The sequence below is a fragment of the Galeopterus variegatus genome, unplaced genomic scaffold (genome assembly GCF_000696425.1).
Source record: "Galeopterus variegatus unplaced genomic scaffold, G_variegatus-3.0.2 Scaffold2706, whole genome shotgun sequence".
NCBI classification, from domain to species: domain Eukaryota; kingdom Metazoa; phylum Chordata; class Mammalia; order Dermoptera; family Cynocephalidae; genus Galeopterus; species Galeopterus variegatus.
Window position 1 is genome coordinate 250,106 of NW_007728817.1, and position 27,932 is coordinate 278,037.

At 34.6% G+C, this 27,932-nt stretch overlaps 1 protein-coding gene and 1 pseudogene across 1 annotated transcript in view; one reads left to right on the forward strand and one right to left on the reverse strand.

The window, feature by feature from the left end:
- COPG2 (coatomer protein complex, subunit gamma 2) overlaps positions 1-26,968 on the reverse strand; it is a 69,702-nt gene extending 42,734 nt beyond the window's left edge. The window contains exons 1-4 of the mRNA XM_008582712.1: positions 26,808-26,968; positions 10,607-10,740; positions 9,976-10,043; positions 7,652-7,840 (exon numbers count right to left, since the gene is read on the reverse strand). Coding sequence (XP_008580934.1) covers positions 7,652-7,840; positions 9,976-10,043; positions 10,607-10,740; positions 26,808-26,905 — 489 coding nt within the window. The 5' untranslated portion in view covers positions 26,906-26,968. The remainder of the gene's footprint in view (positions 1-7,651; positions 7,841-9,975; positions 10,044-10,606; positions 10,741-26,807) is intronic.
- On the forward strand, positions 16,253-17,096 carry LOC103598668 (annotated as a pseudogene).
- Positions 26,969-27,932: the final 964 nt, after the last annotated feature.

The window sequence follows — 27,932 nt, forward strand, 5'->3', positions numbered from 1 at the left end:
GAGAACTACAAACCACTCCTGAGAGAAATTAGAGAGGATACAAGAAGATGGAAAGATATCCCATGCTCTTGGATTGGAAGAATCAACATAGTGAATATGGCCATACTACCCAAAGTGATATACAAATTCAATGCAATCCCCACCAAATATCAATGACATTTTTCTCAGAAATGGAAAGAACTATCCAGATATTTGTATGGAATAACAAAAAAACACGCTTAGCCAAAGCAATGCTGAGCAAAAAAAAATAAAGCTGGAGGCATAACACTACCTGACTTTAAACAATACTACAAAGCTATAATAACCAAAACAGTATGGTACTGGCACAAAAATAGACACACTGATCAATGGAACAGAATAGAGAATCCAGAAATCAACCCACACACTTACTGCCATCTGATCTTTGACAAAGGCACCAAGCCTATTCACTGGGGTAGGGACTGCCTCTTCAGCAAATGGTGCTGGGATAACTGGATATCCATATGCAGGAGAATGAAACTAGACCCATACCTCTCACCGTATACTAAAATCAACTCAATATGGATCAAGGATTTAAACATACACCCTGAAACAATAAAACTTATTAAAGAAAACATAGGAGAAACACTTCAGCAAATAGGACTGGACACTGACTTCATCAATATGACCCCAAAAGCACGGGCAACAAAAGGAAAAATAAACAAATGGGATTATATTAAACTAAAAAGCTTCTGCATAGCAAAAGAAACAATTAACAGATTTAAAAGACAACCAACAGAGTAGGAGAAAATATTTGCAAAATATACATCTGACAAAGGATTAATATCCAGAATATATAAGGAACTCAAACAAGTCTACAAGAAAAAAACAAAACAAGCAATCCAATTAAAAAATGGACAAAAGAGCTAAGCAGGCATTTCTCTAAGGAAGATATACAAATGGCCAACAGACATATGAAAAAATGCTCAATATCACTCAGCATCCGGGAAATGCAAATCAAAACTACACTGAGATACCATCTCACCCCAGTGAGGATGGCTAAAATCCAAAAGACTCTGAACGATAAATGCTGGCGAGGTTGCGGAGAAAAAGGAACTCTCATACATTGTTGGTGGGATTGCAAAATGGTGCAGCCTCTGTGGAAAATGGTATTGAGGTTCCTCAAACAGTTGCAGGTAGATCTACCATATGACCCAGCTATCCCACTGCTGGGCATATACCCAGAGCAATGGAAAGCATCAAGTCGAAGGTATACCTGTTCCCCAATGTTCATTGCTGCACTCTTTACAATAGCCAAGAGTTGGAACCAAAGGCTAGTTAGCATACAAGGAAATCACTACTCATTCCAAGAGCTTTTGTGCATAGTGTTTCCCCTAGCTCTACTATATAACAGTTTACTGGGATGTTTTACTTCTGAATGCAGGCAGTTTATTTCTCTTTAGGGAAAAATGGTTTTGTGAATTTTATCCTTGCTAAGCAACATTCTTCAAGTTGTCTTTGTGATAAATTATTGATGCTTTCAAAAGAATACTTTATATTCCTATTGTTACTAAATAACTTGACTCTTTAGCCTTAATTTTTGGGATTGTGTTTAGCTGTAGCACAATTTCTTTGAAGGTGTTACAACAAGCAAACGGAAAGGACATTCTTGGGTGGGAGGGGGGGAGGGAGGAGGGAGGTAGGTTTCGGTGATGGGTCATAATAATCAACCACATTGTATATTGACAAAATAAAAAAAAAATAAAAAAATAAAAATAAAATAAAATAAAATAATGTGTGGCAGTGGTGTATGAATAAAGAGGCCAACATAATAGAATAGAAAGCCCAGAAATAGACCCAATACATTTGAAACTTTAGTATATGATAAAGATGAAATCTCAAGTCACTGGGGCAAAGATGATCTTTATACATCTTTATCAAAGATGATCAAATTTTAAATAAAATTTTGGGGGGCAACTGGATAGTCACTGGAAAGTGATAAGATTAGATCTGTTTCTCATACCATATACAATAATAAAGTCAAATGTATTAGAGATCTAAATGTAAAACATGAAACTATAAATGTACTAGAAGAGAACATTGGCAAATTCCTCTACAATCTGAAGGGAAAGAGTTTTTCTAAACTCAGAAGTCAAATGCAATAAAAAATGTAGACTGGACTGACAAAATTTGACTACATAAAAATAAAAACTTTTGCATGGCAAAAGACATTAAGAAAACCCAAATGACAAACTGGGAGGAAATATTTATAACACATTTCACAGATAAAGAGCTACTACCTTTAACATAAGAAAAAACTTTAAATAATTGAGGAAACAAAGGACCAAAAATCCTATAGAAAATGGGGAAAAGATGTTAGCATACAATTCACAAAAAAGAGATATTAAATGACCCTTAAAAATATGAAAAGATGTCCAACTGCCCTCACAGTAAGAGAATTTCAAATTAAAACTACATCAAGATACCATTTCTCACCCAAGAGCTTGGCAAAGCTTCAAGAAAGCTTAACAATGTACACTACTGGTGAGACTATGGGGACAGTGGCATTCTTATACATTGCTGGTAGAATTTAGCATTCTCTACAAACTACATATTTACCCTTCAACCTAGCATCTGGACTTGAAGACATTTACCCTGAAGATACACCTGCAATGTTTTGAAAAACCATATGCACAAGGTATTCACTGCAGCATTATTTGCAATTGTAAAATACTGCAAACTACCTAAATGCCCAGGCATAGCAGACTGGTTCAATAAACTATACTACATATACTTGCTGGGATACTGTGCAGCTGTAAAAAAGAGTGAGGAATATTTCTATGTACTGATTTAGAGTGATTTCTAGTATACATTTCTAGGTTTAAAAAAAGGCAAAGTACAAAAGAGCATATACAGTATGTTATCTGTCATGTATGATAAAAGAGAAAATAAACATACATGTATCTCTTATCTTTATACAAACACATACAAAAGATAAACCTGAAAGCTGTTAAGCTGGTTACTTATGAGAGGAGTGGAGGTATATGAGAGAAAATGACACTTCTCTAAATATACGTTTTTGTATAGTTTTGACTTTTAGAAGCATTATAATGTTCTACATATTAAAAAATAAAATTAAATCATTAAGACGGGAAGGGCAAAAACACCAAAACAAATGAATCCATGAGTATTTCAAAAGATTTATACAAATGTGCTGAAAAAAAAAAAAGAAAAGAAAAAGAGAAGAAACAACAAATTCAAATAACTGAGTCAATATTCGACTATTCTGTGTGTGCAGATCTTTAAAAGACCTATTTTGGACTCATAGTTCTTTACATACTATACACACATAAAACAATAACAATAACTGACCCTGAAATATTATACTTAGCTCTTTATTATTCCATTTAAACTTCACAATAACTCTATGAGGTAGATACTCTTACTAACTCCATAGTACAGCTAAGGAACTGAGGCATTAGAGTTTAGTGACTCACCTGAGGTTGCATATCCAATGTAGAATGAGGGTTTAAACCCAGGGATTTTGATACTAGAGGTCATTCTCTTAACTACCATGAAGACTCCTAACTTCTTAGCCTGACATTTAAAATTGGTCTTGTGTATGCATTTCTCTTGGGAATACACTTAGGAGTGACTTGGTCATGGGATATGCATATGTTCAACTTTAGTAGACACTCCAAACAGTTTTCCAAAATGTGTGCACCAACTTACATTCCCACTCACAGTGTACAAAATTTTTGATTTTTCCACATCTGTACCAACGCTTGGTATTTGCTGATGTTTTAATCTTAGACTTTCTGGTGAGTAACTGCATCATACTCCTGATTGTATTTCCTTGATGAATATAAATTTTTCATATGTTCATGGCCATCTGTATCTCCTTTTTAATAAAGGGCCTGAGGCTTTGGACCTTTTATTTTTTTAAAATCTGCCTTTTTTCCTTTTGATTTATAAGAGTTCTTTACACAAAGCTCAGCTATGTGTACTGAAACATTTCCCACTCTGTGGCTTGCCTTTTCACACTCTTTATAGCGTCTTTCGGTAAATGAAAATTCTTTAATCAGGTCCAAGTTATCAAAATTTCCTTTGCATCTTATTTTTAAAATATTTTTCTTACTCTAGGGTGATGAAGATGTTCTCCCACGTTTTCTTCTAAAACATTTATTGTTTTGCTTTATACAGTCATTATCTGTAATCCACCTGAAACTTATTTCTGTGTATGGTGAGAGGTAGAGGTTAAGATCCACTATTTTTTCCATGTGAATTTCCAATTGATGAACTTCCACAATGGTTTAATAACAATTTTATTAAACAATAAAAATACAATCAATACCTAAATTCAAAGAAATCAGAAAAGGCAGACAATAAAAGGGGGGGGGGGCGCGGAGACAAAGTCATGAATGGACCCTGTATATAAAAGGATATAACAACAGAAATGTTAGGCAGCAGAAAAAGAAGCAGAATGGTATATTGGGGGGAAAATGCACTTGAAATTAGAAAATCTAGGTTTTGGTCTTGGCTCTGCTGCTAATTCAATGTGTGACTGCAGGTAAGTCAGTCATCTTTCAACGCTGTAGTTTCCTTAATCGACAAAAAGAGAAAAAAGAACAGACTGAATAGTAATCATTCTTATTGAAGAACTTAAGAGACAGAGTAGTAAGTATCTACATATGATTACGTAGATTTATACTGATATGTTTCTGGTGATATGATATTTGATATAATCCAAACTTTAGGATACATCCCTGACTCCTAAAGTTTGCTTTCCAACGATATCCATTTGACTTCTTTAATTCCTTTCTAAGTGAATGTTTACACAGACCTTCTTCTTAAAAACGCCCTAATGCATGAGAAAATATTGTTGAAAAACACAGTAGAGGGCTAAAAGTAGCACCATATTTAATGAAATATGATGATATTGATACTGGGTTGTAATCAACCACTTTGTATTATTAAACTCCATACAGTCATAGAAAACAATAACTTAAAAAATTATAGAAAATAAGACAATATTTAATAGAATACTCAGCTTTTTGCAACTTGGTGAGGATTTAATTTTGTAGGATTAAAAAACTAGGCAAATGAGTGATATAGAAAGAGATATTGCCAATTGTAGAAAAGTTTAGCTTAACAATTTAAAATAGTTTATTCTTTTTTTCATTTCTTCTTATGACATGTTTCATACTCTTTATGATATATATATATATATATATATTTAGCAAATGATTATAAAAACAAATACCTGTATGTTAACCATATAGATTTTTAAAAAGAGCATTTCCATTATCTGAAATTCCTGTTTGTTCCCTTGCCCCTCCTTATTCTATCCCATTATTCCTTCCTAGAGATGATCATTCTCCTAAATATCTTTAACATTTCTTTGCTTTTCTTCTGTTTACTACATGTATGCATGTATGTATCCCCAAACAATACACATTGTTTAATTTTGCTTGTTTTTTGGTATTTATTCAAATACTATAATACTGTATGTAATCTTCTGCAACTTGTTCTATGTGATATTTGCAAAATTTAATGTATATTATTGAAATGATCTCCTGGTTCCAAAAGTGGAATTGCAGGGTTTTAAAATATATATATACAGGCTCAAATTTACTAGATAATGTTGGATTGTTTTCAAAAGTAATTATATACAAAGTTACTGAAAGGTTTCCATTGCGCCACATCTTCACCAACTATTTTTTGGTGTGCTATAAACTTTTTAATGTCCTAAAACTGAAGTTAGTAAACTATAGCCCAATCTTGTCTGCATCCTCTTTTTGTACATCCTGAGAGCTAAGGTTGCTTTTAAATTTTTAAAGAGTTGTAAAGAAAACAAAACCAAAAAAGAACATGCAACAGAAACCAGAGGGACCCAGAAAGCCTAAAATATTTATTTTATGGCCTTTTAAAGGAAAAGTTTGCCAATTCTTGTTCTAAAACATTATCTTTACCAAAACCATGTTCCCCATCATTCCAGTTTTTTTTACAAACAGCTGCAAAAATGACTTTCATAACTTCCCAAGGTTCCCCAAAGGTTCAAAATGCTTGAATATTTAGGCTAAGTTTGTCTTTTAAAAGTCTAGATATTTACTAAGCAGAGAGTAAATTGGATCAGTTATACTACTTGACTGAGTATTAACTAAGAATGAAACAATAAAATCTTTCTTCTTTTATTCTTCTAACTTAAATCTATTCTTCTTTTTTATCATCTCTGACACACTCTCACCACTTCTATTTAACATTGTACTGGAAGTAACTAGCTATTTTAGTAAAGCAAGAAAAAGAAAACACATTCGAAATAAAGGAAATTGGATTGGAAATAAAGAAGTAAAATGGTCTCTATTCACAGATGACAGGATTATTTATACAGACAACCCAAAGAATATATATAACTATTAGAACTAATAAGGGAGGGCCGGCCTGTGGCTTACTCGGGAGAGTGTGGTGCTGATAACACCAAGGCCACGGGTTCGGATCCTATATAGGGATGGCAGTTAGCTCACTGGCTGAGTGTGGTGCTGACAACACCAAGCTAAGGGTTAAGATCCCCTTACCAGTCATCTTTAAAAAAAAAAAAAGAAAAAGAACTAATAAGGGAACTCAGCAAGGTCACAGGATAACAAATTAATATGGAAAAGTAAAAAAAAAACCAAAAAACAGTATTTTTTTTTTCCTGGCACAGTGTGGTCTGCACCACGCTCTGCCAGTGAGTGCACTGGCCATCCCTATATAGGATCTGAACCCACGGCCTCGGCGCTACCAGCGCCACACTCTCCCAAGTGAGCCACGGGGCCAGCCCCCCAAAATAGTATTTTTATACATTAGCATTAAACAATGAAATAGAAATTTTAATAAAATAGTATCAAAACAGCATAAAATACCTAGATATAAATTTAACATGAGACATGCAAGACCTCTAGAGAAAACACTATAAACGACTGTTCAGAGAAATTAAAGAAGATCTAAATAAAGGGAGAGATATACCATATTCATGAATTGGAAGAATTAATATTAAGATATCAGTTCTCCCCAAATTAATTAAAGATTCAACATAATCCTAGTCATAATCCTAACAGGCTCTTTTTTGTAGAAACTGATAAGCTGGTTCTGAATTTTATATGAAAATGCAAAGGAACTAGAATATTAAAAAAAGAAAGACAAAGTTGGAAGACCACACTACTTTACATTTAAGAGACACCATAAAGCTACATTAATCAAGACAGTAAGGTAATAGCATTGGATTGACAAATAGCTTGGTGGAACATGATAAGAAGCCCAGAAATATGCCTACAATTATATGGTTATTTGATTTTCAGACAAAGATGCCAAACCACTTCAATGGGAAAAGTCTTTTCAATAAATTATGCTGGAGTAACTGGATATCAGCACAGAAAAACACTGAGCTTATCCCACAAACATTATTCAAGTTGGATAATAGACCAAAATGTAAAAGTTAAAACCATAAAGCACTTATAACAAAACATGAGAGAATATTTTTATGACCTGGAGGTAAATAAAAGCTACTTAATAGGACACAGCAATAACTATGAAAGAAAAAAACCGATAAATTAGACTTCCTTAAAATTAAAACTTCTCCTCAAAATACACTGTTAAGAAAAGAAACAGGCAAGCCACAGACTGGAATAAAACATGATCATGTTTAAACTCTTACCTTGAACTCATCTGAGATTTCAGACACAAAAGAAGATATCTGTTTCATAAGCCTGTCCACACTGCTCTCGCTTCCTGTTTTGAGGAGTGTAGTAATGGCTAGGGTAGCAATGCTTCTGTTTGAGTCTGTGATCAAGTTTTCTAAGTCCAGATTGCAGGCAGTAACAGCAGAGGGGTGCTTCATTGCCACCTTGTGGAAGGGCAAGAAAAAAAAAATAAGTAAACTGCTACTGATAAAAAGCCAGAACTTATATTTTAATTTAGGTAATAAGGTAAGTGGCAATCAAAAGGAGACAGCACAGGTTTAAAGTAACTGTCTCAAGAAGAATGTTTCCAATTAATAAGGTATGATATATCATTCCAATTAATAAGGTATAGCAAGAAAAAAAATAAGTAAATTGCTATTGATAAAAAGCTAGAACTTATATTTTAATTAAGGTAAGTGGCAATCAAAAACATAGGTTAAAAGTAACTGTTTCAAGAAGAATGTTTCCAATTAATAAACTATGATATATCATTTGATAAATGATTAATTGCCACAGGATAGAATAGTATTCTCTTGTTAGGTTCTTATACCTTTATAACAGTATGACAGTTTATTTTTTATTACAATTGGCCTGTACTTCCTTACAGTACATGTGTCCATATATGTGTATTCTACTAGATGTTAGGATCTCTGAAAATAAGATCTAGTATTGGAAACACAGCTCAAAGATCGTTAATATCTTATTACTTAAAAATATTTCTGTACTTAAGCAAACTCCATCCAAACTGGATTACCCCTGGACACTAAAACATGTCTATCATTCTCCTGCTTCCTTGTTTTTGTTCACATTGTTCCACCTCTCTGTCTGTCTCAATATCGATACAGAATCCCTTTCTCACAATTCTGAAAATTTGAAAACACTCTGCAAAACAAAGCATTGGCATCAAAATTCATTTAGCAGCAAAATATGACTCAAACTAATGTAAAACTATATAAGTCTTAATTTATCCCAGTTAGTGAAGATAGTCTTGTTTTGTTCAGAAATGTTAATGGTGGGGTGCTGCTTCAAGCCCACTAACGTCAGTACATAATGTAAGAGATAGCATATTATCTTTCTAAAACTCACAAAAAACTGAATTCTGAGACACATCTAGCCCCAACATTACCAATGAAGGTATCTGGAACTATATCAACTCTTTATTCAAATTATTGTGTTATAAAGGCTTATTCCATTTCTCCTCTAAACTTCCCTTCTCCAATTAATCTATAATTGATCATGTATTGCCTTATGACAAGTCTTCTACTACATTAAATTTTTATTTAAAATTTTAATGGCTATTTAATTTATTCTGTGTTTCTGTACTGTATCCTCCAAACCTACACTGTCTAACATAGTAGCCAAGAGCCACATGTGACTACAAAGCATCTGAAAATGTGGCTAATCCAAATTGATAGGCTGTAAATATAAAACATATATTGGATGTTAAAAACTTAGTACAAAAAAAAGGCAAAACATTTCTAATAATTTTTATATTATTACATGTTAAAATGACTTTTTTATATATTAGGGTAAATAGAATATATTATTAAAATTAATTTCACCTTAAAAAATTTAAAATGTGGCTATTACAAAATTTGAAATTACATATGTGACTCACATTGGGTTTCTACTGGACAGTGCTGCTGTAGACTAGCACTGTGCAAGAGAACTTTCTTCAACATTCAATTTCTGCACTGTCCAATATGATAGCCATTTACCACATGTGGCCATGAACATGAGAAGTGTGACTAGTGTGACTGAGGAACTGAATTTTTTTTTTTTTTTTTTTTGTCTCTTTTTTTGTGTCCGGCAACGGATCGCAACCCTCAGTGTCGCGCCTGTACCGGACCGGGACCAGCAACGGGATCGCAACCGTCGGTGCTGCTCCCACACCTCGCTCAGCCAGTGAGCGGGAACCGGTCTGCATGTGGGATCCGAACCCTCGGCGGGAGCGCCACTGCACTCCCAAGCGGCGCACTGTAGCAGTGCGCCACCGGGCCGGCCCAGGAACTGAATTTTTAATTTTATCTAGTTTTAATTAAATCAAAATAGCCACTTGTGGCTAATAGCCACCATATTTGACAGTGTGGCTCTTGAACATAAAGTGCTTAGAAATCAGAAATGAGTTATAATCTTTAGCTGAATGAAAGTAAAAATGGCATATATAAAGCCACAAATAGAAGTGATATGTTATAGAAGTGAAGCCCATAAACCATATATGCCAACCTTGGGGAGAAAGCCAAATGCTTCACATTTAATATTTCTCAATCAAACAATAGCTAAACAAAGGAACACCTACCTTGTTCAAGGTCCTCACAGCTGCATATCTCAAGGCTGGCTTAGGAGAGCTACAGAAAAGCTGAAGAACTAAAAAAAAATTACTATGAATATTGCTCCTTTCATCTTACACCATAAAGCAGAAAATACAGTACATAATTAAATATATTCAAAAAATGCTTAAGGAAATTACATTGCAGCATCAAAAATTCACATGAAAATTGAATCATCAAAAAAAAGCACTTTTTGTTCAGCTATAAAAACTTTAATAGGAAACAAAGTTTGCTCCTTTTTCTAAAAGAATTAGTACACCCATTAATATGTGAATTTAAATGGTAGAAATATTGATAGTTATAAGAGCAAATAGGCTTTATGAACCTTACAGAAAACTGAAAACATTAAAGTTATTTGTCTTCTAAGTAAAACTTTTTTCAAAAGTTTTATATGGGGAAATAGGAACTTCAAAAAAAGAATAAAGGACAGAACAACTAAAATAAATTATTCACATATAAGCTATCAGAATGCAAAGGCTATAATATATACAGAGCTAAGGTTCAAAAATCATTATTAATAACTATTCTGCAGACCTATGGAACTTAAAAACAAAAACATAAAAACATAAACAAAAGCCAGCTATTAAATATACAACTAACCTGAAACAGCAGGTGCCAACTCTCTTGCAGTACAGTTAGGAAGATGGATAATAGCTGAAGCAGCTTCATAAATAACCATTTCATGTTTATTTCGCAAGCAGCTCTCAATGAAATCAAAGAGTGGACTTTCATGACTGCCAATAAATATAGATAGTCCATTATTTATATATCAAAAAGAGAGGCAATATGCATAGTGGTTAAGAGCACTGATAGATCAAGAAACACTTTCGGAATGGTGGATGAAGGACCTCTGGAAATTGACTTCTCCAAAAGCAGTGAGAACATTGGCAAAAACTGTCAATATTAACCAAAGACTTACAACAATCCTACGAGCATTTATTTTAGAATCATGGTAAGAACAGTGAGCTTTTTTTGGTGTTTTAACTTGCCCTATTCCCAATTTCCATGCCTTCCTTTCCACTTTCACAGTAGCTTTGGAAACCAGAAGTCTCAGAACCATAGTAGCTGTAAAAACCAGCAGTATAGCAGCCACTGGAGCAGGCAAAAGCCTTATCCCTAGAAAACTGTCACTATTTGACTTGTCTGGTACTCTCTAGAAAGGTACAATTCATAAGCTTTTATTTCACCTGACTCAGAGCTCATTCAGTAAGGAAGGCCCTATCCTCAGGGAATTTGTCCAGAAAAAATCCAGTGGCAACTGGTTAATACTGCAGCTGCCAGAGCCAGCAGTTCCAGCTGGGGCAAACAGGAGGCTGGCAACAAAACAAAACAAAGCAAAACAAAAACTTAAAAGAAAAATCTGAAGAGTAAGATGTCCATAGGAGGCTTTGAAAACCTCTGATATATTTCTGGAGAACTTGAAGGTCATATGCATGTGAAGGGCTGACCAAATTCCCCAGAAAAAAACCTAACGGAGACCCAATCTCTCACCTATGCTTGACTTAGAGGCTCCGTACAAGTAGGAAGTGAAGGCTAAGGCAGAGTTCTAAGCTGCTGGTGAATGGACACCCCAACATACATAGCACCTCTTGGAAAACAGTGAGAGACATGTTGGTTTAAAGGATTTCAGAAAATCTCTGTAAAACCATTACCTGACAACTCAGCTAATCAAACAGAGACTTCAGTGGCTGTACATGCTAAAGAATAAAGACTACAGAATTAGTTCAGGAAAGTTGCTTAACAAACAATAATCACAATAATAAATAGCAATAACAAACCCTGGTGATGAGGGAGGGGGTATCTGATTACTAGAACTGCCACATTACGTTATTTAAAATATCATGTTTTTAACAAAAAAATTATGAGACATGCAAAGAAATAGTGAAGGATGGTTCACATATAAGAAAAAAGGCAGTCAATAAAAATTATCCCTGAGGAAGCCCAGATGTTGGACTTACTAGGCAAAAACCTTTAAGTCAGTTAATACAAGTATGTTCAAAGAACTAAAGGAAACCATGTCTAAAGAATTAAAGAGAAGTATAATAATGTCATTTTACCAAAGAGAAAATATCAGTGAAGACACAGAAATGATTTTTTTTTTAAAGCAACCAAACAGAAATTCTGTATTTGAAAAGTACAATGAGTGAAATGGAAAATTCACCAAAGGGGTTAAAGAGTAGATTTGCACTGGCAGATAAAAGAACTAGCAAGCTTAAAGATAAACCAACTGAGGAAATTTTTTTCAAAAAAAGAACGAAGTAAAATGAAAAGAGCTTTGGAGACCTGTGTAACATGACCAAGTGTACCAACACTTGCATAATAGGAGTTCTAAAAGGAATGGAGAGGGACAAAAGGCAAAAGAAATATCTGAAGAAATGATGGCTGAAAACCTCCTAAATTTGATGGAAAACATTAATCTATATACTGAAGAGGCTCAATAAATCTAAAGCAGGATAAATACAAAAAGATCCACCATAGATACACTATAGTTAAATTGCTGAAAACATATGACAAAGAGAAATCCTTGACAACAGCAAGATAAAAACCACTCACCGCACTGTACAGGGGTAAATCAATACAATTAATAGCTAATGTCTCACCTGAGATAATGAAAGACAGCAGGAGTAAAATGCCATATTCAACATACTAAAATAAAAAGACAAAACTTCTATATCCAGCAAAACTATCCTCCAAAAAGTGAAGACTAAAAGAGACATTCTCAGATAAGCAAAGACTGACAGAATTCATTGCTAACAAACTTGCTTTACCAAAAAAACTAAAAAGAAAAAAAAAATTTTTTTTTTTAAATTTCAGTCTAATACTTTAGAATGAAAGATAGACTCCAGACAGTGACATGAATAACAAGGGAGAAATAAAGAGCATTAGAAGTGGCTAATCAATGACTGGATATAAGATTCTACAGATATATATTTCCACTTATTTTCTTTATTTAGAGGACATAAATTGTATAAAGCAATAATTGCAACACTATATTGTTGGATTTATAAAACATACACAGGTAATATAAATGACCATAACAGCAAACAGAAGGGAGGAGGGAATGGAACTATACTGAAGCAAAGATTCATTTATATTTTACTAAAATTAAATTAGTACTAATCTTAAGTAGTTTGTGGTAAATTAAGATGCATATTATAATCCCTAGAACAATAACTAAAAAAAAGAAAACTTAAAAAAAAATTTTTTAAATATTGACAGAGGAGTTAAAAAGATACACTAGAAATAAAAGAAAAGAAAGCAATCAAAGAGGAAGAGATGAACAAAAAAAGAGAGACTTATGAAGAACAAACAGGAAAATGGCAAAGGTAAATCTAACAATATCAATAACTATATTAAATGTGAATGGTCTAAACCACCCAACCAAAAGATAGAGATTGTCAGGCAGGATTAAAAAATCAAGATCCAACTATGTGCTGTCTACAGGGGACCCATTTTAGATTCAAAGACACAAAAAGTCCAAAGATGGGAAGAGATATACCATAAAAATAGTAACCATAACAAATCAAGAATGGCTATACTAATTTTGGACAAAACAAACTTTAGGACAAAAATGTTACAAGACAAAGAGAGACATTTCATAATAATAAAGAGGTCAATATGTCAGGAAGATATGACAATATTAACAAATGCACACTTAACAAGAGAGACTTAAAATGCATGAAGCAAAACCTGACAAAGTAATAGATCATTTAATAATAATAGTTGGAGATATCTATACCCACCAATAACTGATAGAACAGCTGGACAGAAAATCATCAAGGATATAGAAGACTCGAACAACACAATCAACCAATTCAAAACCATCCAACCCAATGACATTAAAACACACATTCTTCTCAAGTGCACATGGGCCATTTCAAGACAAAATAAATGTCAGGTCATAGAACAAGTCTCAACACATTTAAAAGAACAGAAATAATACAAAGCACTTTTCCAACCACAAATGAATTAAATTATAAATCAACAACAGAAAACAAATGAGGGAAATCCTCCAATTTTGTCACTTAAACAACATATTTCTAAATAACCCATGGACCAAGAAGAAATCAAATGGGAAATGAGAAAATATTTGAAACTGAAATGAAAACACGACAAATCAAAATTTATGGGATTCAGCTAAAGCAATGCTTAGCAAGAAACATGTAACTTAAAATTGGAAAACAAAAAAAGGCCTCAAATCAATAATGTAAGCTTCCACATTAAAAAATTACAAAAAGAAGGACTGGCTGGTTAGCTCAATTGGTTAGAGCATGGTGTTACAACAACAAGGTCAAGGGTCTGGATCCCCATGCTGGCCACCTGCAAAAAAAAAAAAAAGAAAGAAAGAAAAAGAGGAGTAAACTAAGCCTACACCAAGCAGAATAAACAAAATAATAAAGATTAGAGCACAGTTAATGGACTAAAATTAAAAAAAAAGAAAAAAAGTCAATGAAACCCAAAGTTGGTTCTTTGAAAAGATAACAAAATTGACAAACCTTCTGCTAAACTAACCAAGAAAAAGAGAAAAGACACACATTACCAAAATCAGCAATAAAAGAGGGGATGTTACTAGTGACCCTAAAAAAATTAAAAGGATTCTGAGGGAATATTATGAACAACTATATGGCAACAAATTAGAAAACTTAAGATAAAATGGACAAATACCTAGAAATACCAAACTACTAGAAGTGACTCAAGAAGAAGTAGAGAACCTAAATAACTTTTAATGAGTCCGTTATTAAAAATTATCCCTTTAAGAAAAGCACAGATCCAGATGGCTTGACTGGTTAATTCTATCAAATATAAAGAAAATTACGAATCCTTCACAAACTCTTTCAGAAAATAAATGAGAAGGGAACACTTACTACCCAACTAATTCTGTCTTGCCAGTATTACTCAGATAGCGAAAACATGACAAACGTTTCACAGGACAAGAAAACTATAGAACAATATCCCTTCTAATAAACACACAAAAATCCTTAACAGAATATCAGAAAACTGACTCCAGTAACATATAAAAAGAATTATATATTGTAACTAAGTGAATTAAATAGCATTAAGAAATGCAAAGTTGGGGGCCGGCCCTGTGGCGCACTGGAGAGTGTGCCGCTTGGGAGCGTGGCGGTGCTCCCGCCGAGGGTTCAGATCCCATGTGGAGACCGGTTCCCGCTCACTGGCTGAGCGTGGTGTGGGCACAACACCGAGGGTTGCGTTCCCGTTACCAGTCTGTAAAAAAGACAAAAAGGAAAAAAAAAAAAAAACGAAATGCATAGTTGGTTTAACATCAGAAAATCAATTCATGTTATACAGCACATTAATAATGTAAAGGATGAAAACCACAGAATCATCTAAGATGCAGAAAAAGGAATTGACAAAAGCTAACACCCATTCGTGATATTAAACAAACAAAAAACCCACAAAAACAAACTAGAAATAGAAAAGTATGTCCTTAACCAGATAAAGGGCATCTTCAGAAACTCCACATCTAACATCATGTTTAATGATTTCCCTTTAAGATGAGGGAAGAGGCAAGGAAGTTTGCTTTCATCACTTCTACTCAATATTGTACTGAAGATTCAAGCCAGTATGATAAGGCACAAAAAGAAATTAAAGGCATCCAATTTGGAAAGTAAAAAGTAAAAATGTCTTTGTTCACAGATGACATGATCCTGTACATAGAAAATCCCAAGGAATACACATACACACAGACACAGAGAACTAATCAATAATCCATGAGCACGGCAAGGTTACAGGATACAAAATCAATATGCAAAAATCAACTGTATTTCTATATACTGGCCACAAAAAATCCAAAGTGAAATTAGTAAAACAATTTCATTCATAATAGCATAAGAAAGAATAAAATACTCAATAAATTTAATAAAAGCAGCACAAGACTTTTACCCAGAAAGCTATAAAATCCTTATGAGAAATCCAAATAAATGAACGAATAGTCTCTATTCATGGCCTGGAAGATTCAATATTATCAAAATGGTAACTGTCTCAAGTTGATCTATTCAGAAAAGATCTATTCAGTGCAATTCCTATCAAAATGACAGCAGACTTTTTATTGTACAAATTCAAAGCTGATCCTAAAATTTATATGAATATGCATGGGGCCTAGTGTAATCAAAACTTCTGAAAAACTTATATTTCCTAATTTCAAAAGTTACTAAAAGCTTTAAAAATCAAGATAGTGACTTCTCAGAGCTTCTCCCTGACAAGCAAGGAGACCCTTGGGTCTGGTTCTTGGACTTTCTTTGGCAGCATGGCCCTCAAACGCCAGTCTTCCCTTCCGCCTCAAATGAAGAAACCAAGACTGCCTCCTGTCCCAAGGTCGGAGGATACATCAGCCTTCCTATGCTTCCCAAAGAAAGAAAAAGAACATCAAGAAGCAATTGAACATATTGATGAAGTACAAAATGAAATAGACAGACTTAATGAACAAGCCAGTGAGGAGATCTTGAAAGCATAACAGAATTATAATAAACTCTGCCAAAGATTTTTTCAGAAGATGTCAGAATTGATCGCCAAAATCCCAAATTTTGGGGTAACAACATTCGTCAACCATCTGCAAGTGTCTGCACTGCTTGGGGAGGAAGATGAAGAGGCGCTGCATTATTTGACCAGAGTTGAAGTGACAGAATTTGAAGATATTAAATAAGGTTACAGAATAGATTTTTATTTTGATGAAAATCCTTACTTCAAAAATAAAGTTCTCTCCAAAGAATTTCATCTAAATGAGAGTGATGATCCATCTTCAAAGTCCACTGAACTCAAATGGAAATCTGGAAAGGATTTGACAAAATGTTCAAGTACAACACAGAATAAAGCCAGCAGGAAGAGGCAGCATGAGGAACCAAAGAGCTTCTCTACCTGGTTTACTGACCATTCTGATGCAGGTGCAGATGAGTTAGGAGAAGTCATCAAAGATGATATTTGGCCAAATCCATTACAGTACTACTTGGTTCCTGATATGGATGATGAAGAAGAATAAGGATTGGAAGATACTGATGAAGGGGATGAGCATGAAGGTGAAGATGATGATGAAGGGGAGGAAGGAGTGGAGGATGAAGGAGAAGATGACTAACAGAACACTGATGGATTCCAACCTTCCCTTTTAAAAAAAATTTTCTGCAGTCTCTGGGAGCAAGTTGCTTTTTTTTCCCCTCTTGTGCTCAGTCGCCCTGCTCTTGAGGTCTCTTTTCTCTACACCATGGTTCTCAACTTGTTGGGGGAAAATGCCTTGAGCAGAATACAATGGGAAAAAAATCTCTACCCCTTTCTGTTCCAAATTCATTTTTATCCCTTCCTGTCTCCACAAAAACTGTATGGAATCACCACCACTGTGCTCTGTGGGGAAAAAAGAAAAACCTTCTGCTCCCTTCGCTCTGCTGGAAGCTGGAGGGTGCTAGGCCCCTGTGTAGTAGTGCATAGAATTCTAGCTTTTTTCCTCCTTTCTCTGTATACTGGGCTCAGAGATTACACTGTGTGTCTGTGTGAATATGGACAGTTAGCATTTACCAATATGTATCTGTCTACTTTCTCTTGTTTAAAAAAACAAACAAAAAACTTTAAAAAATGGGGTTATAGAAGGTCAGCAAAGGGTGGGTTTGAGATGTCTGGGTGGGTTATGTGGGTCTTTTGACAACATGGCTTCTCCTTTGGCATGTTTAATTCTGATGTTTAACAGACATCCTTGCAGTTTAAGATGACACTTTTAAAACAGAATTCTCTCCTAATGATGACTTGATCCCTGCCACTCAATGTGAGAATCAGCAGAACCTGTAGGATCTTATTTGGAACTGACATTCTCTATTGTAAGCTTGTTTCTGTTTATTTTTAAATTTTCTTTTTGTTTCACTGGAAAGGAAAGATGTTAAAAGTGTACAAGTTGAGGGCCGGCCCGGTGGCGCACTGCTACAGTGCGCCGCTTGGGAGCGCGGCGGCGCTCCCACCGAGGGTTCGGATCCCACATACAGACCGGTTCCCGCTCACTGGCTGAGCGAGGTGTGGGGGCAACACCAAGGGTTGCGATCCCGTTGCCGGTCCCGGTCCGGTACGGGCATGACACTGAGGGTTGCGATCTGTCGCCGGACACGAAAAAAGACAAAAAAAGGAAAAAAAAAAAAAAAAAAGTGTACAAGTTGCTTTGCTACAATAAAACTGAATTTGTACACACGTACACACACACACACACAAAATCAAGATAGTGTGGTACTAGCATGAGAATAAGTATGTAGACCAATTGAACAGAATTGAGAGTTCTACCATATTCACGGTCAGCTGACTTTCAGCAAAGGTGCCAAGACAATTAAAAGGAAAAAGAACAGTTTTTCACCACATGATGTTGGGAAAATTAGATACCCATATTTTTAAAAAATGAACTTAGACCACTACATCACCATACACAAAAATTAACTCAAAATAGACTAACACCTAAATGTAAACACTAAAACTATTAAACTTTTAGAAGAAAATATTGGGGACATCTTTGTGACCTTGAGTTGGGCAAAGAGTTCTTGGATATGACACCAAAAGCACAATTCCTCAGAGAAAAAGCTGATAAGCTGAACTTCATCAAAATTTAAAATTTTTGCATTTCAAAAAGATACCACTAAGGAAATGAAAAGACAAGCAACAGATTATGAGAAAATATTTGCTGATATTGTTAGGGTTTTTCTGACTGTGTCAGGAGAGATACTGTTCTGTACTTTTCTTTTCTGGTGAAATCAGTCAGGTTTTGTTATCTGGGTTACCAGATGATCATATATTTGACAAAGGACTTGGATTCAGAATGTGTGAAGAAGTCTTCCAATTCAATAAGACAAACAACCCAATTAAAAAATGGGCAAAAGATGTGAATGACATTCTTTTTTTTTTTTAAAGACTTGCTAATAAACATTTGAAATCACTACTCATTAGGAAAACCAGAATGAGATACCATTACACAGCATTAGAATGGTTATAATAAAAATAATAAAATAATAATAATAAAACAGACAATACCTCGTGTTTGTGAAGACATGGAAAACTGGAATTCTCATATGTAATGTAAAATAGAATAGCTACTTTGGAAAATAGTTTGGCAGTTTCTAAAAAAAATGAAACAAACTTACCATATGACTCAGTTAATTTCACATTTACAGAAATCTTCCCAAGAGAATGAAAAAAGATATGTCCACACAAAGATTTGTATGTGAAGGTTCATAGCAGCATTATTCATAATAGACAGAAATGGAAACAACCGAAATGCCCATTAGTTGATGAACAGATATGTGCCAAATAAAATTTGGTACATCCATACCATGGAATATTGTTCAGTCATAAAAAGGAATGGAGTATTGATGCATATAACAACATAGTAATCCTCAAAACATTATGCTTAGTGAAAGAAACATAAAGTTAATGAAGTGAAAGTTGAGTCAATATGATTCTACTTATAGGAAATGTCTGGATAGGTAAACTTATAGAGACAAAAGGTAGCTCAGTGGTTGTACAGGTCTGTGAATAGCAGCAGGGATTAATGGAAAATGAACACAAGGAATTTTTGGGCATGATGCAAATGTTCTAAAACTAGATTGTGATAATAGTTGCACAACTCTATAAACTTACTAAAAGTCATACAATTGTACACTCACAATGAGTGAATTTTATCATTGATCAACTATTGTCTTACATTTTTATATTTGCCAGCTTCTGAGAGAGCTGGGTTAGTCTCCCATGAACAGATCAAGAGGACTTAGTTTCTTGTATTTCTTTAAGATTTTGCTTTACATATTTTGAAACTATATTATTAAGTGTATACAAGTATATATTACTAAGTGTATTCATTTCCTGTTATATTATTTTTACTTTTGTCAAAATACAAAATCTCACTTTGTCATTTTTAATGCTCTGTACCCTGTTTCCTATTCTGGCTTGTATTAATATCGCTACACAGCATTTGTGTGTGTGTGTATATATATCTAATATATTTTTTTGATATTTTAATTTTAAATGTTTCTTTGTCATTTTGTTTAGAAGTATCTTTTATAAAGGCACAATTGGTCTCTTGTATTATTTTGTTTGTCCAATCTGAGACTCTTTTTAATACGTAAATACACTTACATTTATTATGATAAATATGTTTTATATGCTATCCAGACTCCAAGATGGCTCCCCCAAATCTCCACTTCTGAATAACCATATTCTTGTACAGTTCCCCCCAACATTATGCTGGGGTTGGTCTCTGTGACTGAAAGACACATGAGAGGTGATGGCATGTCACTTGTCAGGTTAGGTTATAAAAGACTACCACTTCCACCTCAGGTTCTCTCTCTCAGTTCACTTGCTTTGAGAGAAGCCAGCTACCCACTGTGAGGACATGCAAGCAGCCCACAGAAAGGCAGAGCCAGGGAGAAACTGAGGCTCATCAACAACTACATGAGTGAAATTCAAAGTGGACCATCCAGACCTGGATACTTGCAACCCTAGCCAACAACTTGACTGCAAACTCATGAGGAACTCTGAATCAGAATGAGGCGGGTAAGCTCCTCCCAGATTCCTAACCACAGTAATCATGAGATAATAAATATCTATGATAAGCGGCTAACTACGGGCCCAATTTTGCCACACGGCAAGAGATAACTAATGTATTTACACTTACTTCTACCCAACTTATTTTCTGTTTTCTGTTTGTATGCTTTACCTTAATTATTTTCCCCCTTACTGATCTTCAATCAAGTTTTCCTTGTTCCTTTTTCCTTCAACATTTTGAAAGCTTTACATTCAATTCATATTCTTAATTGTTAACCCACATATTTTTACAACAAAATTTAATATGAATCGTTACTATGAGAGTACTTCAAAAAGTTTGTGAAAAAATAGAATTAAAAGATAATACGAATATTTCTTTGAACTTTTTGAAGGGCCCTCGTATATCTTCCTCCTGCATAAGACAAACACACACACACAGAGCATGCTTTTACTTCACCTAATACCATCTTCTACACCATTATTTAACATGGTGTCATCCTTTGGAATGTTAGAATTTGTTATTAAATTTTAAAAAGTTAAAAGATCATTGATTTAGAACCACCAAGTTTTATACTAATTCCATTGCACAATATTACATCTTAAATCTCTCTATTGTCTTCTGAATATCTACTTCTTCATGATGGAGTATCTATGGGAAATTGTTACAAAGTGATTAGTAAACTATTTATTATAAATGCTTATGTTTGAAAATACCTTTCACCCTCACTGTTGAATGACATGACAGATTGGCTGGGTATAGAATTCTGGGTTGCAAGTTATATTCTCGCAGTACTATGAAGACACTGCTCCTTTACTTTCTTGTACCCAATGCAGCTGAGAGAAATCTGAAGTAAAACTATGAGGTCAAATATCCTTACTTCCACATGACTTTTGGCATTTTCTCTCTACCTTCAACGTTAAAAAAGTTCAGTGTTAGATTGTGCTTGCTCATTTATCTCTGTCCTTCACTTTTTCAGCATTTGATTTTTTTTGTAAAACTATGAGGTCAAATATCCTTACTTCCACATGACTTTTGGCATTTTCTCTCTACCTTTAACGTTAAAAAAGTTCAGTGTTAGATTGTGCTTGCTCATTTATCTCTGTCCTTCACTTTTTCAGCATTTGATTTTTTTTAAAAAAATCTGAAGATTATACCTTTCTAATTGTTTGTGAAATTAGCTATTTAAAAAAATTAACCTTGTATTAAATTATAACAAAAATATAGAAAAGCGCATGCAGTAGCTGTTATGGACTGAATATTTGTGTCCCCCCTCCCCCAAATTCATATGTTGATGCTCCAATCCCTGGTGTGGCTATATTTGGAGATGGGGCCTCTAAGAAAGTAATTCAGGCTAAATGAGGTCAAAATGGTGGGGCTCTGATTATATAGGATTAGTGACCTTAAAAGAAGAGATGCTAGAGAGGGCTCTCTCTCTCTGTTCCTGTGTCTCTCTATGCAGACACGTGCACTGAGGGAAGGCCATGTGAGCACAAAGCAAGAAGGCAGCCATCTGCAACCCAAGGAAAGAGCCCTTACCACCAGAAACCAATCCTGCTGGCACCTTGATCTTGGACTAACCAGCCTCTAGAACTGTGAGAAAATAAATTTCGGCTGTTTAAGCTGCCCAGTCTGTGATATTTTGTAACTGCTGCCCAAGATTAATACATTAGCCAAACTTGAAAATGGTATCCAATGATTCTTGCTTCCTGCTATTCGTTCCCTTGAATATAGCTGACCATTTAATCTAACAGAATATTGCAGAAACGTTGGCATGTAGCTCCAAGAGTAGGTTAAAAAAAAGAAGAAAAAAGTGTGCTCTCTTGTACCACTTGCTCCAGGACAAGACAGTCACAATGTTGTGAGGATATTCAAGCAACCCTATAGAGAGGACTACGTGGCAAGGAACTGAGATGTCCTGCCGACAGCTTACATCAAGGCACAAGTGAGCTACCTTGGAAGTAGATTTTCCAGGCTCCATAGAACCTTCTGAGATGACTACACACCAGGCCAACACTTTGACTGCAACCTCATGAAAGACCCCAAACAAGAAGCATCCAGCTAACATCTCCCAAACCCCTGACCCACAGAAATTGTGCAAGAAATGTTTATTGTCCTTTTAATACAGTAAATTTTAGATTAGTGTGTTATGTAACAATAGATAACATAGCATGCAAAGCAGAAGTGAATTATTACAAACCTAACATGATAAAGGAAATAAATATTTCAAGTATTCTAGAAGCCCCCTACGTGCTGCCTCCTAAGCACTATGTGCTCCTACCTCAAAGATAATCACCGTCCTAAGTTTTAATACTATAGAAATTAACAGAAGTGGAACTATACAAAATGTATTCTTTTGTGTATGACTTCTTAGGGAGATTTATGCATGTGGTTTCACTTAACAGTACTTGTCTATTTCCACTGTTGTATACTATTTGACTGTATGAATATACCACAATTTATTTTTTGATTCTAGCATTGAGGGACATTTGGACTGCTTCCATTTGGGGGTATTATGAATAATAGTACTATAAACATCCTTGTATATGTCTTTTGACACACAAATATATGGATTTATGTTTGGTATTTATAAGAAGCTCATTGGGATTTTGACTGTGGGGAGGGTTGTAGAATCCACAGGTCAATTTTTAAAAATGTGACATCTTTACAATATTAAATATTCCAGTCTAAGAACATGATATATACCTCCATTTATTCAGGTTATACTTTAAATAATATTTTGTAATTTTCTGCATAAAGATACATACAATTTTTGGTAGATTTATTCCTAAGAATTTGGTTTCAATACAAGTGTAAATTGTACCATCTTTTCAAAATTTTATCTTATTGATTGGTTGCTGGAATAAGAATAAAATTGATTTTGGATATTGACCCTTTATCCAGCAATACTGGTAAATTCATGCATTGTTTCTAATAATGCACAGATGATTTTGCATTTTCTATAAGTACAGTTGCTGTGGATTGATTGATTTGTATCCCCCATATATTAGAAACTTAATTCCCACTTTAACTGTTGAGGGTGGGAAATCCTGTTATGGTAATGGAAAGGTGGGGCCTTGAAGGGGTGATCAGATTGTAGGACCATACCATAGTGAATGGATTAATAATAATGGTGGTCAGCAGTGTGGTTCTGAGGGCTTTAAAAAGAGAACACGTGAGAATCTCTCTCTCTCTGCTCTGCCATTTTCTGCCACGTGAGATCCCTGTGTTGCTGAAAAGCCACCATCAAGGAAGACCCTCACCAGATTTGTTCCCTGGACTTTGGATTTCCCAGCCTCCAAAACTGTAAGCAATAAATTTTCTTTTCTTACAAATCACCCAGTTCCAGGTATTGTGTTATAAGCAATAGGAATAGACTAATACAACAGTCACGTTGTCTATAAAGAAAGATAGTGTTTAGTCCTCCTTACAAATCTTTAGATATTTTTTCTTCGCTTATTGTACCAAGTAGAATTCTCGTAAAATGCTACTTAAAAAATAGAAAATAGGCAATCTTGTCTCATTCACAATTTCAAAGGGAAAGCCTTTAACGGTTCACCAAGAAGTATAAAGTTTCTGGAAGATTTTTTTGTACCCTTAGCAGAAGAGTAATAATGTTCTCTTCTAGTCCTTGTTGGCAAAGAGATTTTTAATCATAAACTGCCACTAAACTTAACTACTTTTTTTGCACTCATTAAGATATTAAGATTTTCTCCTTTATTCTTTGAATGAGGTATATTATGCTGATTTTTGACTGTTAGATCAACCTTGTACTCTTAGAATACCCATAATGGGAAATACTTGGTCATTTGTTTCTTCACACATCTTTTTTTGCTTCATTCTCTTACCTTTATTTCTATTTTGACTGTTAGATCAACCTTGTACTCTTAGAATACCCATAATGGGAAATACTTGGTCATTGTTTCTTCACACATCTTTTTTTGCTTCATTCTCTTACCTTTATTTCTAAATTCTAATTACATATATATTAGACCATTTGATATCATCCCACAATTCTTGGAGGCCCTCTTTATTTTCTTTTATCTGTTTTCTCTCTATTCTTGAAATAAGTTACTTTCTATTGTCCTCTCTTCAAATTCACTAACTCTAACTCTTTCACTCCTTCATCAGCTATCTCTAATCCACTAAGTCCATCCAGCAAATTGTCCATTTCAGTTATTTTACTTGCGGAGGCAGAGGAGCACTCACCCCTCCGCCCCCCAAGATGTCCATGCCCTTCATCCCTGAAACTGGTGAATATGTTACATTATAACATGTCAAAGGAACTTTGTGGATATAACTAAGGTTTTGTACCTGTATTATCCAGGCGGGTACACTCTAATCACATAAGCTCTTAAAAACAGACGTGGTGAAAGAGTACGAAGAAGAGATGTGTTAGAAGGGCAACTTATAGAGATTCAAATGCAGACTCAACACACCATTGTTGGCTCTGAGTGGTATGGGCCAGCATGTGAGGGACTGAAGAGAGGTCTTTAGTTGCTCATTAAAAGTATAAGAAAGAATGCAGGCAGCCTCCAGGAGCACAGACTAACCTCTGGCTAAAAGCCAGTAAGGAAACAGGGACCTACAACCTACAACTATAAAGAAAGGAATTTAGCCAACAACTTAAATGAGGTTGGAAACGGATTCTTCCCCCAAAACCTCCAGTAAGTAAGCAATGGCACTCTGCCAACAACTTGATTTTAGCCTCATGAGACCTATGTTGGACTTCTAAACTATAGATCTGCTAAGACTCTCATTACACATACATTAGGCTTTTTGATATTTTCTCCAGGCTACAAATGTTCTTTTCATATTTTTCCCCTTATTTTTCTCACCATGCTTCGGTATGGGCAATTTCTATTGATCTGTCTTCAAGTTCTCTAATCTTTTTTTCTGCTGAGTCTAATTTGCTATTAAGCCCTTCAAATAAATTTTTATTTCTTATAATGTATTTTTTAAGGATTTTTTTTTTCTAGTTTCTACTTCTCTGCAAAATTCTTTACATTTACACATTTTGTTCATCTTTTCCACTAAATCCTTTAGTATTTTTACAGTAGTTGTTTTAAAGTCTTTGTCTACTGATTCCAGTGTTTGGGTTACTCGTGAGTCTGCTTCTATTAACTGCTTTTTTTCCTTCTGATTATGGGTCACTTTACCCTGCCTCTCTGTCTTTTTTAGTTGTTTACTAGACACTACTTGTAAAGGCAGAGACGGATATAAATAATATTTATTGCCATAAAAGTACAGATCCTTTTTTTGTTGTTAGCAGCTAATTGCTGATCCAGATCTAGACTTTGCTGCAGCTTTAATTAGATTCAGTTCTCTATTATTTACTAATTATGTGAAGGAGAGATCACGCTTCTTCTTTCAGCAGAGCTTTGGTACTGGACAGTGGCAGATTCTAGAGATATTTATCTCTGTGTTACACACACCTCAGCTTTCTAGCCAACATGAGAAATCTCTGTTTTAAAGTTCAGTCATAAGCCTTTGGGGCTGGGGAAGGAGGTCTTCTTTGCCCTCTATTTCCACCCACAGCTTACTATACCTCAAAAGATCTCCTTCCTCTTCCTGCCCTTCCTACAGCCTTTAAAAGACTGCTGAGGTATCCTTGGTAAGGTTACATATGTGCCTCAGACTTGCAGAATAATCTTGGGTAAATCATTAAATGCAGTACTTCAACATTCTTTTTTATAAAAATAAAAGGGTCAGACAAGATGGTTCTTAATGTCCCTTCTAGCTTTCATATTTAATTATCTGTATATTCTATAATCTATAATTATTTTTTGTTAAATATCAATTTGTTAATGTGTTATTAGCAATCATAATCTATTAAGTACACATACAAGATCACTTTGCAGAAGTAGTATATGTAACATATTTTGGAATAAAAAGTAAACTATACTTCTTGACACATGTACTTTTCTATATGCATACTATACATTAAAGGAAAATTAAAAATTATTTGGAGCAGTCTTGATTTCTTATAAATCATAAATCACAGCAATAAGCAAATGTACAAACTAAAAAGAATTTTTTTCGTCTAGAAAACACATATACACACTCATATAAAATCAAAACAAGCTAAAACATCTCCTAGTATTCATAGAGAAATAATTAACTTTTTGAAACCCAGTGCATTATTACTTTTTTTTTTTTTTTTGGAAAACATCAAATTCATCTGTAAAGTCAGCACTGCACAAAAACTATCCATAGAGGAAATAAACTCTGAAGTGTACTGACTTGAAAATGGAAAATAACTCAGGTTTAGGTGAAGACACTTACCCATCTTCAGTTTCTTTTAGTAAGCGACTAGCAATTCGGATCAGCATGCAGTATGCAAATTGTGATTTGAGACCAGATTTAGTAAACTTATTCAACATCTTGGAAACAGCAAGCCGATCATTCTTTCTAAGGTGATACAGGACTCCCAATGCATGGTACTAAAGAACAAGAGAGAATGTATCATACAGATTAGAAAGAAGAAAAAAGACCTACATGAAAACAGAATCACATGGAACCAGATTAAATATTTTTAGTAAAAAAATACCCAAATTGGATGTATACAAGTAGAATATTTTTTCATACTGAACAAAACACAGGCAAGACTAAAAGGATGAGAGTTTCAAATTTACTCCCAGAAGTTGTACATTCGGACTGGACAAGCATGAAGGAGGTGACATCCAATCTGAAGACGGCTCTAACAGGTTCAACCTTGGGCCACATATCCTCAGTACAAAAGGCTGTCAGGTCCAAAGCTTTACCAGTGTCACAGGTCTCTTTTAGTAGCTTTTAATCATCTGTGGCCACATTATTAGGTAAAGGATTAATCTCCTAAAATAGGAGAGTGAGAGTGTTTCCCAAGGGAAAAATTACTACTTTGTTTCATAATTGAATATGCTAACATGAGAAGCTGTACATAGTGAAAGGGCATAAATAAATACCCTCTAAAATACTAATGGGGTACTTTATATAAAATTTTCATTTAAGAATTTAATCTTGTTCCTTTTAATAAGGAATATCTTAATAAATATCAAAAGGAGCCTGACAAAACGATTTCAAAGTTTTACAGAGTGAAAACTGCTCTTTATTTTTTTTATAATGCCTATAATCAAGGCCTTAAAAACTTGGAATTGAACATCATTTTACACAAATTATTTTTCAAATAAAAGACTGCAATGCATTGTGAAGGACCTCTGGAATGAGTATCTCAATCTACTACTGAAAATAAGAATCTTTCCCAAACATTCCTGAGGGGGGGGTGGGGGGGCAATCTACCACACACTTGAAGGGCCTATGACAATCATCATCATTAGTGAGATACCTACTTGAGAATGTGCACTAGTGGGCTGCTTAATATGCCAAAGAATTTGCTTTTAGTTAATGCCAAAGAATTTGCTTTTAGTTAAT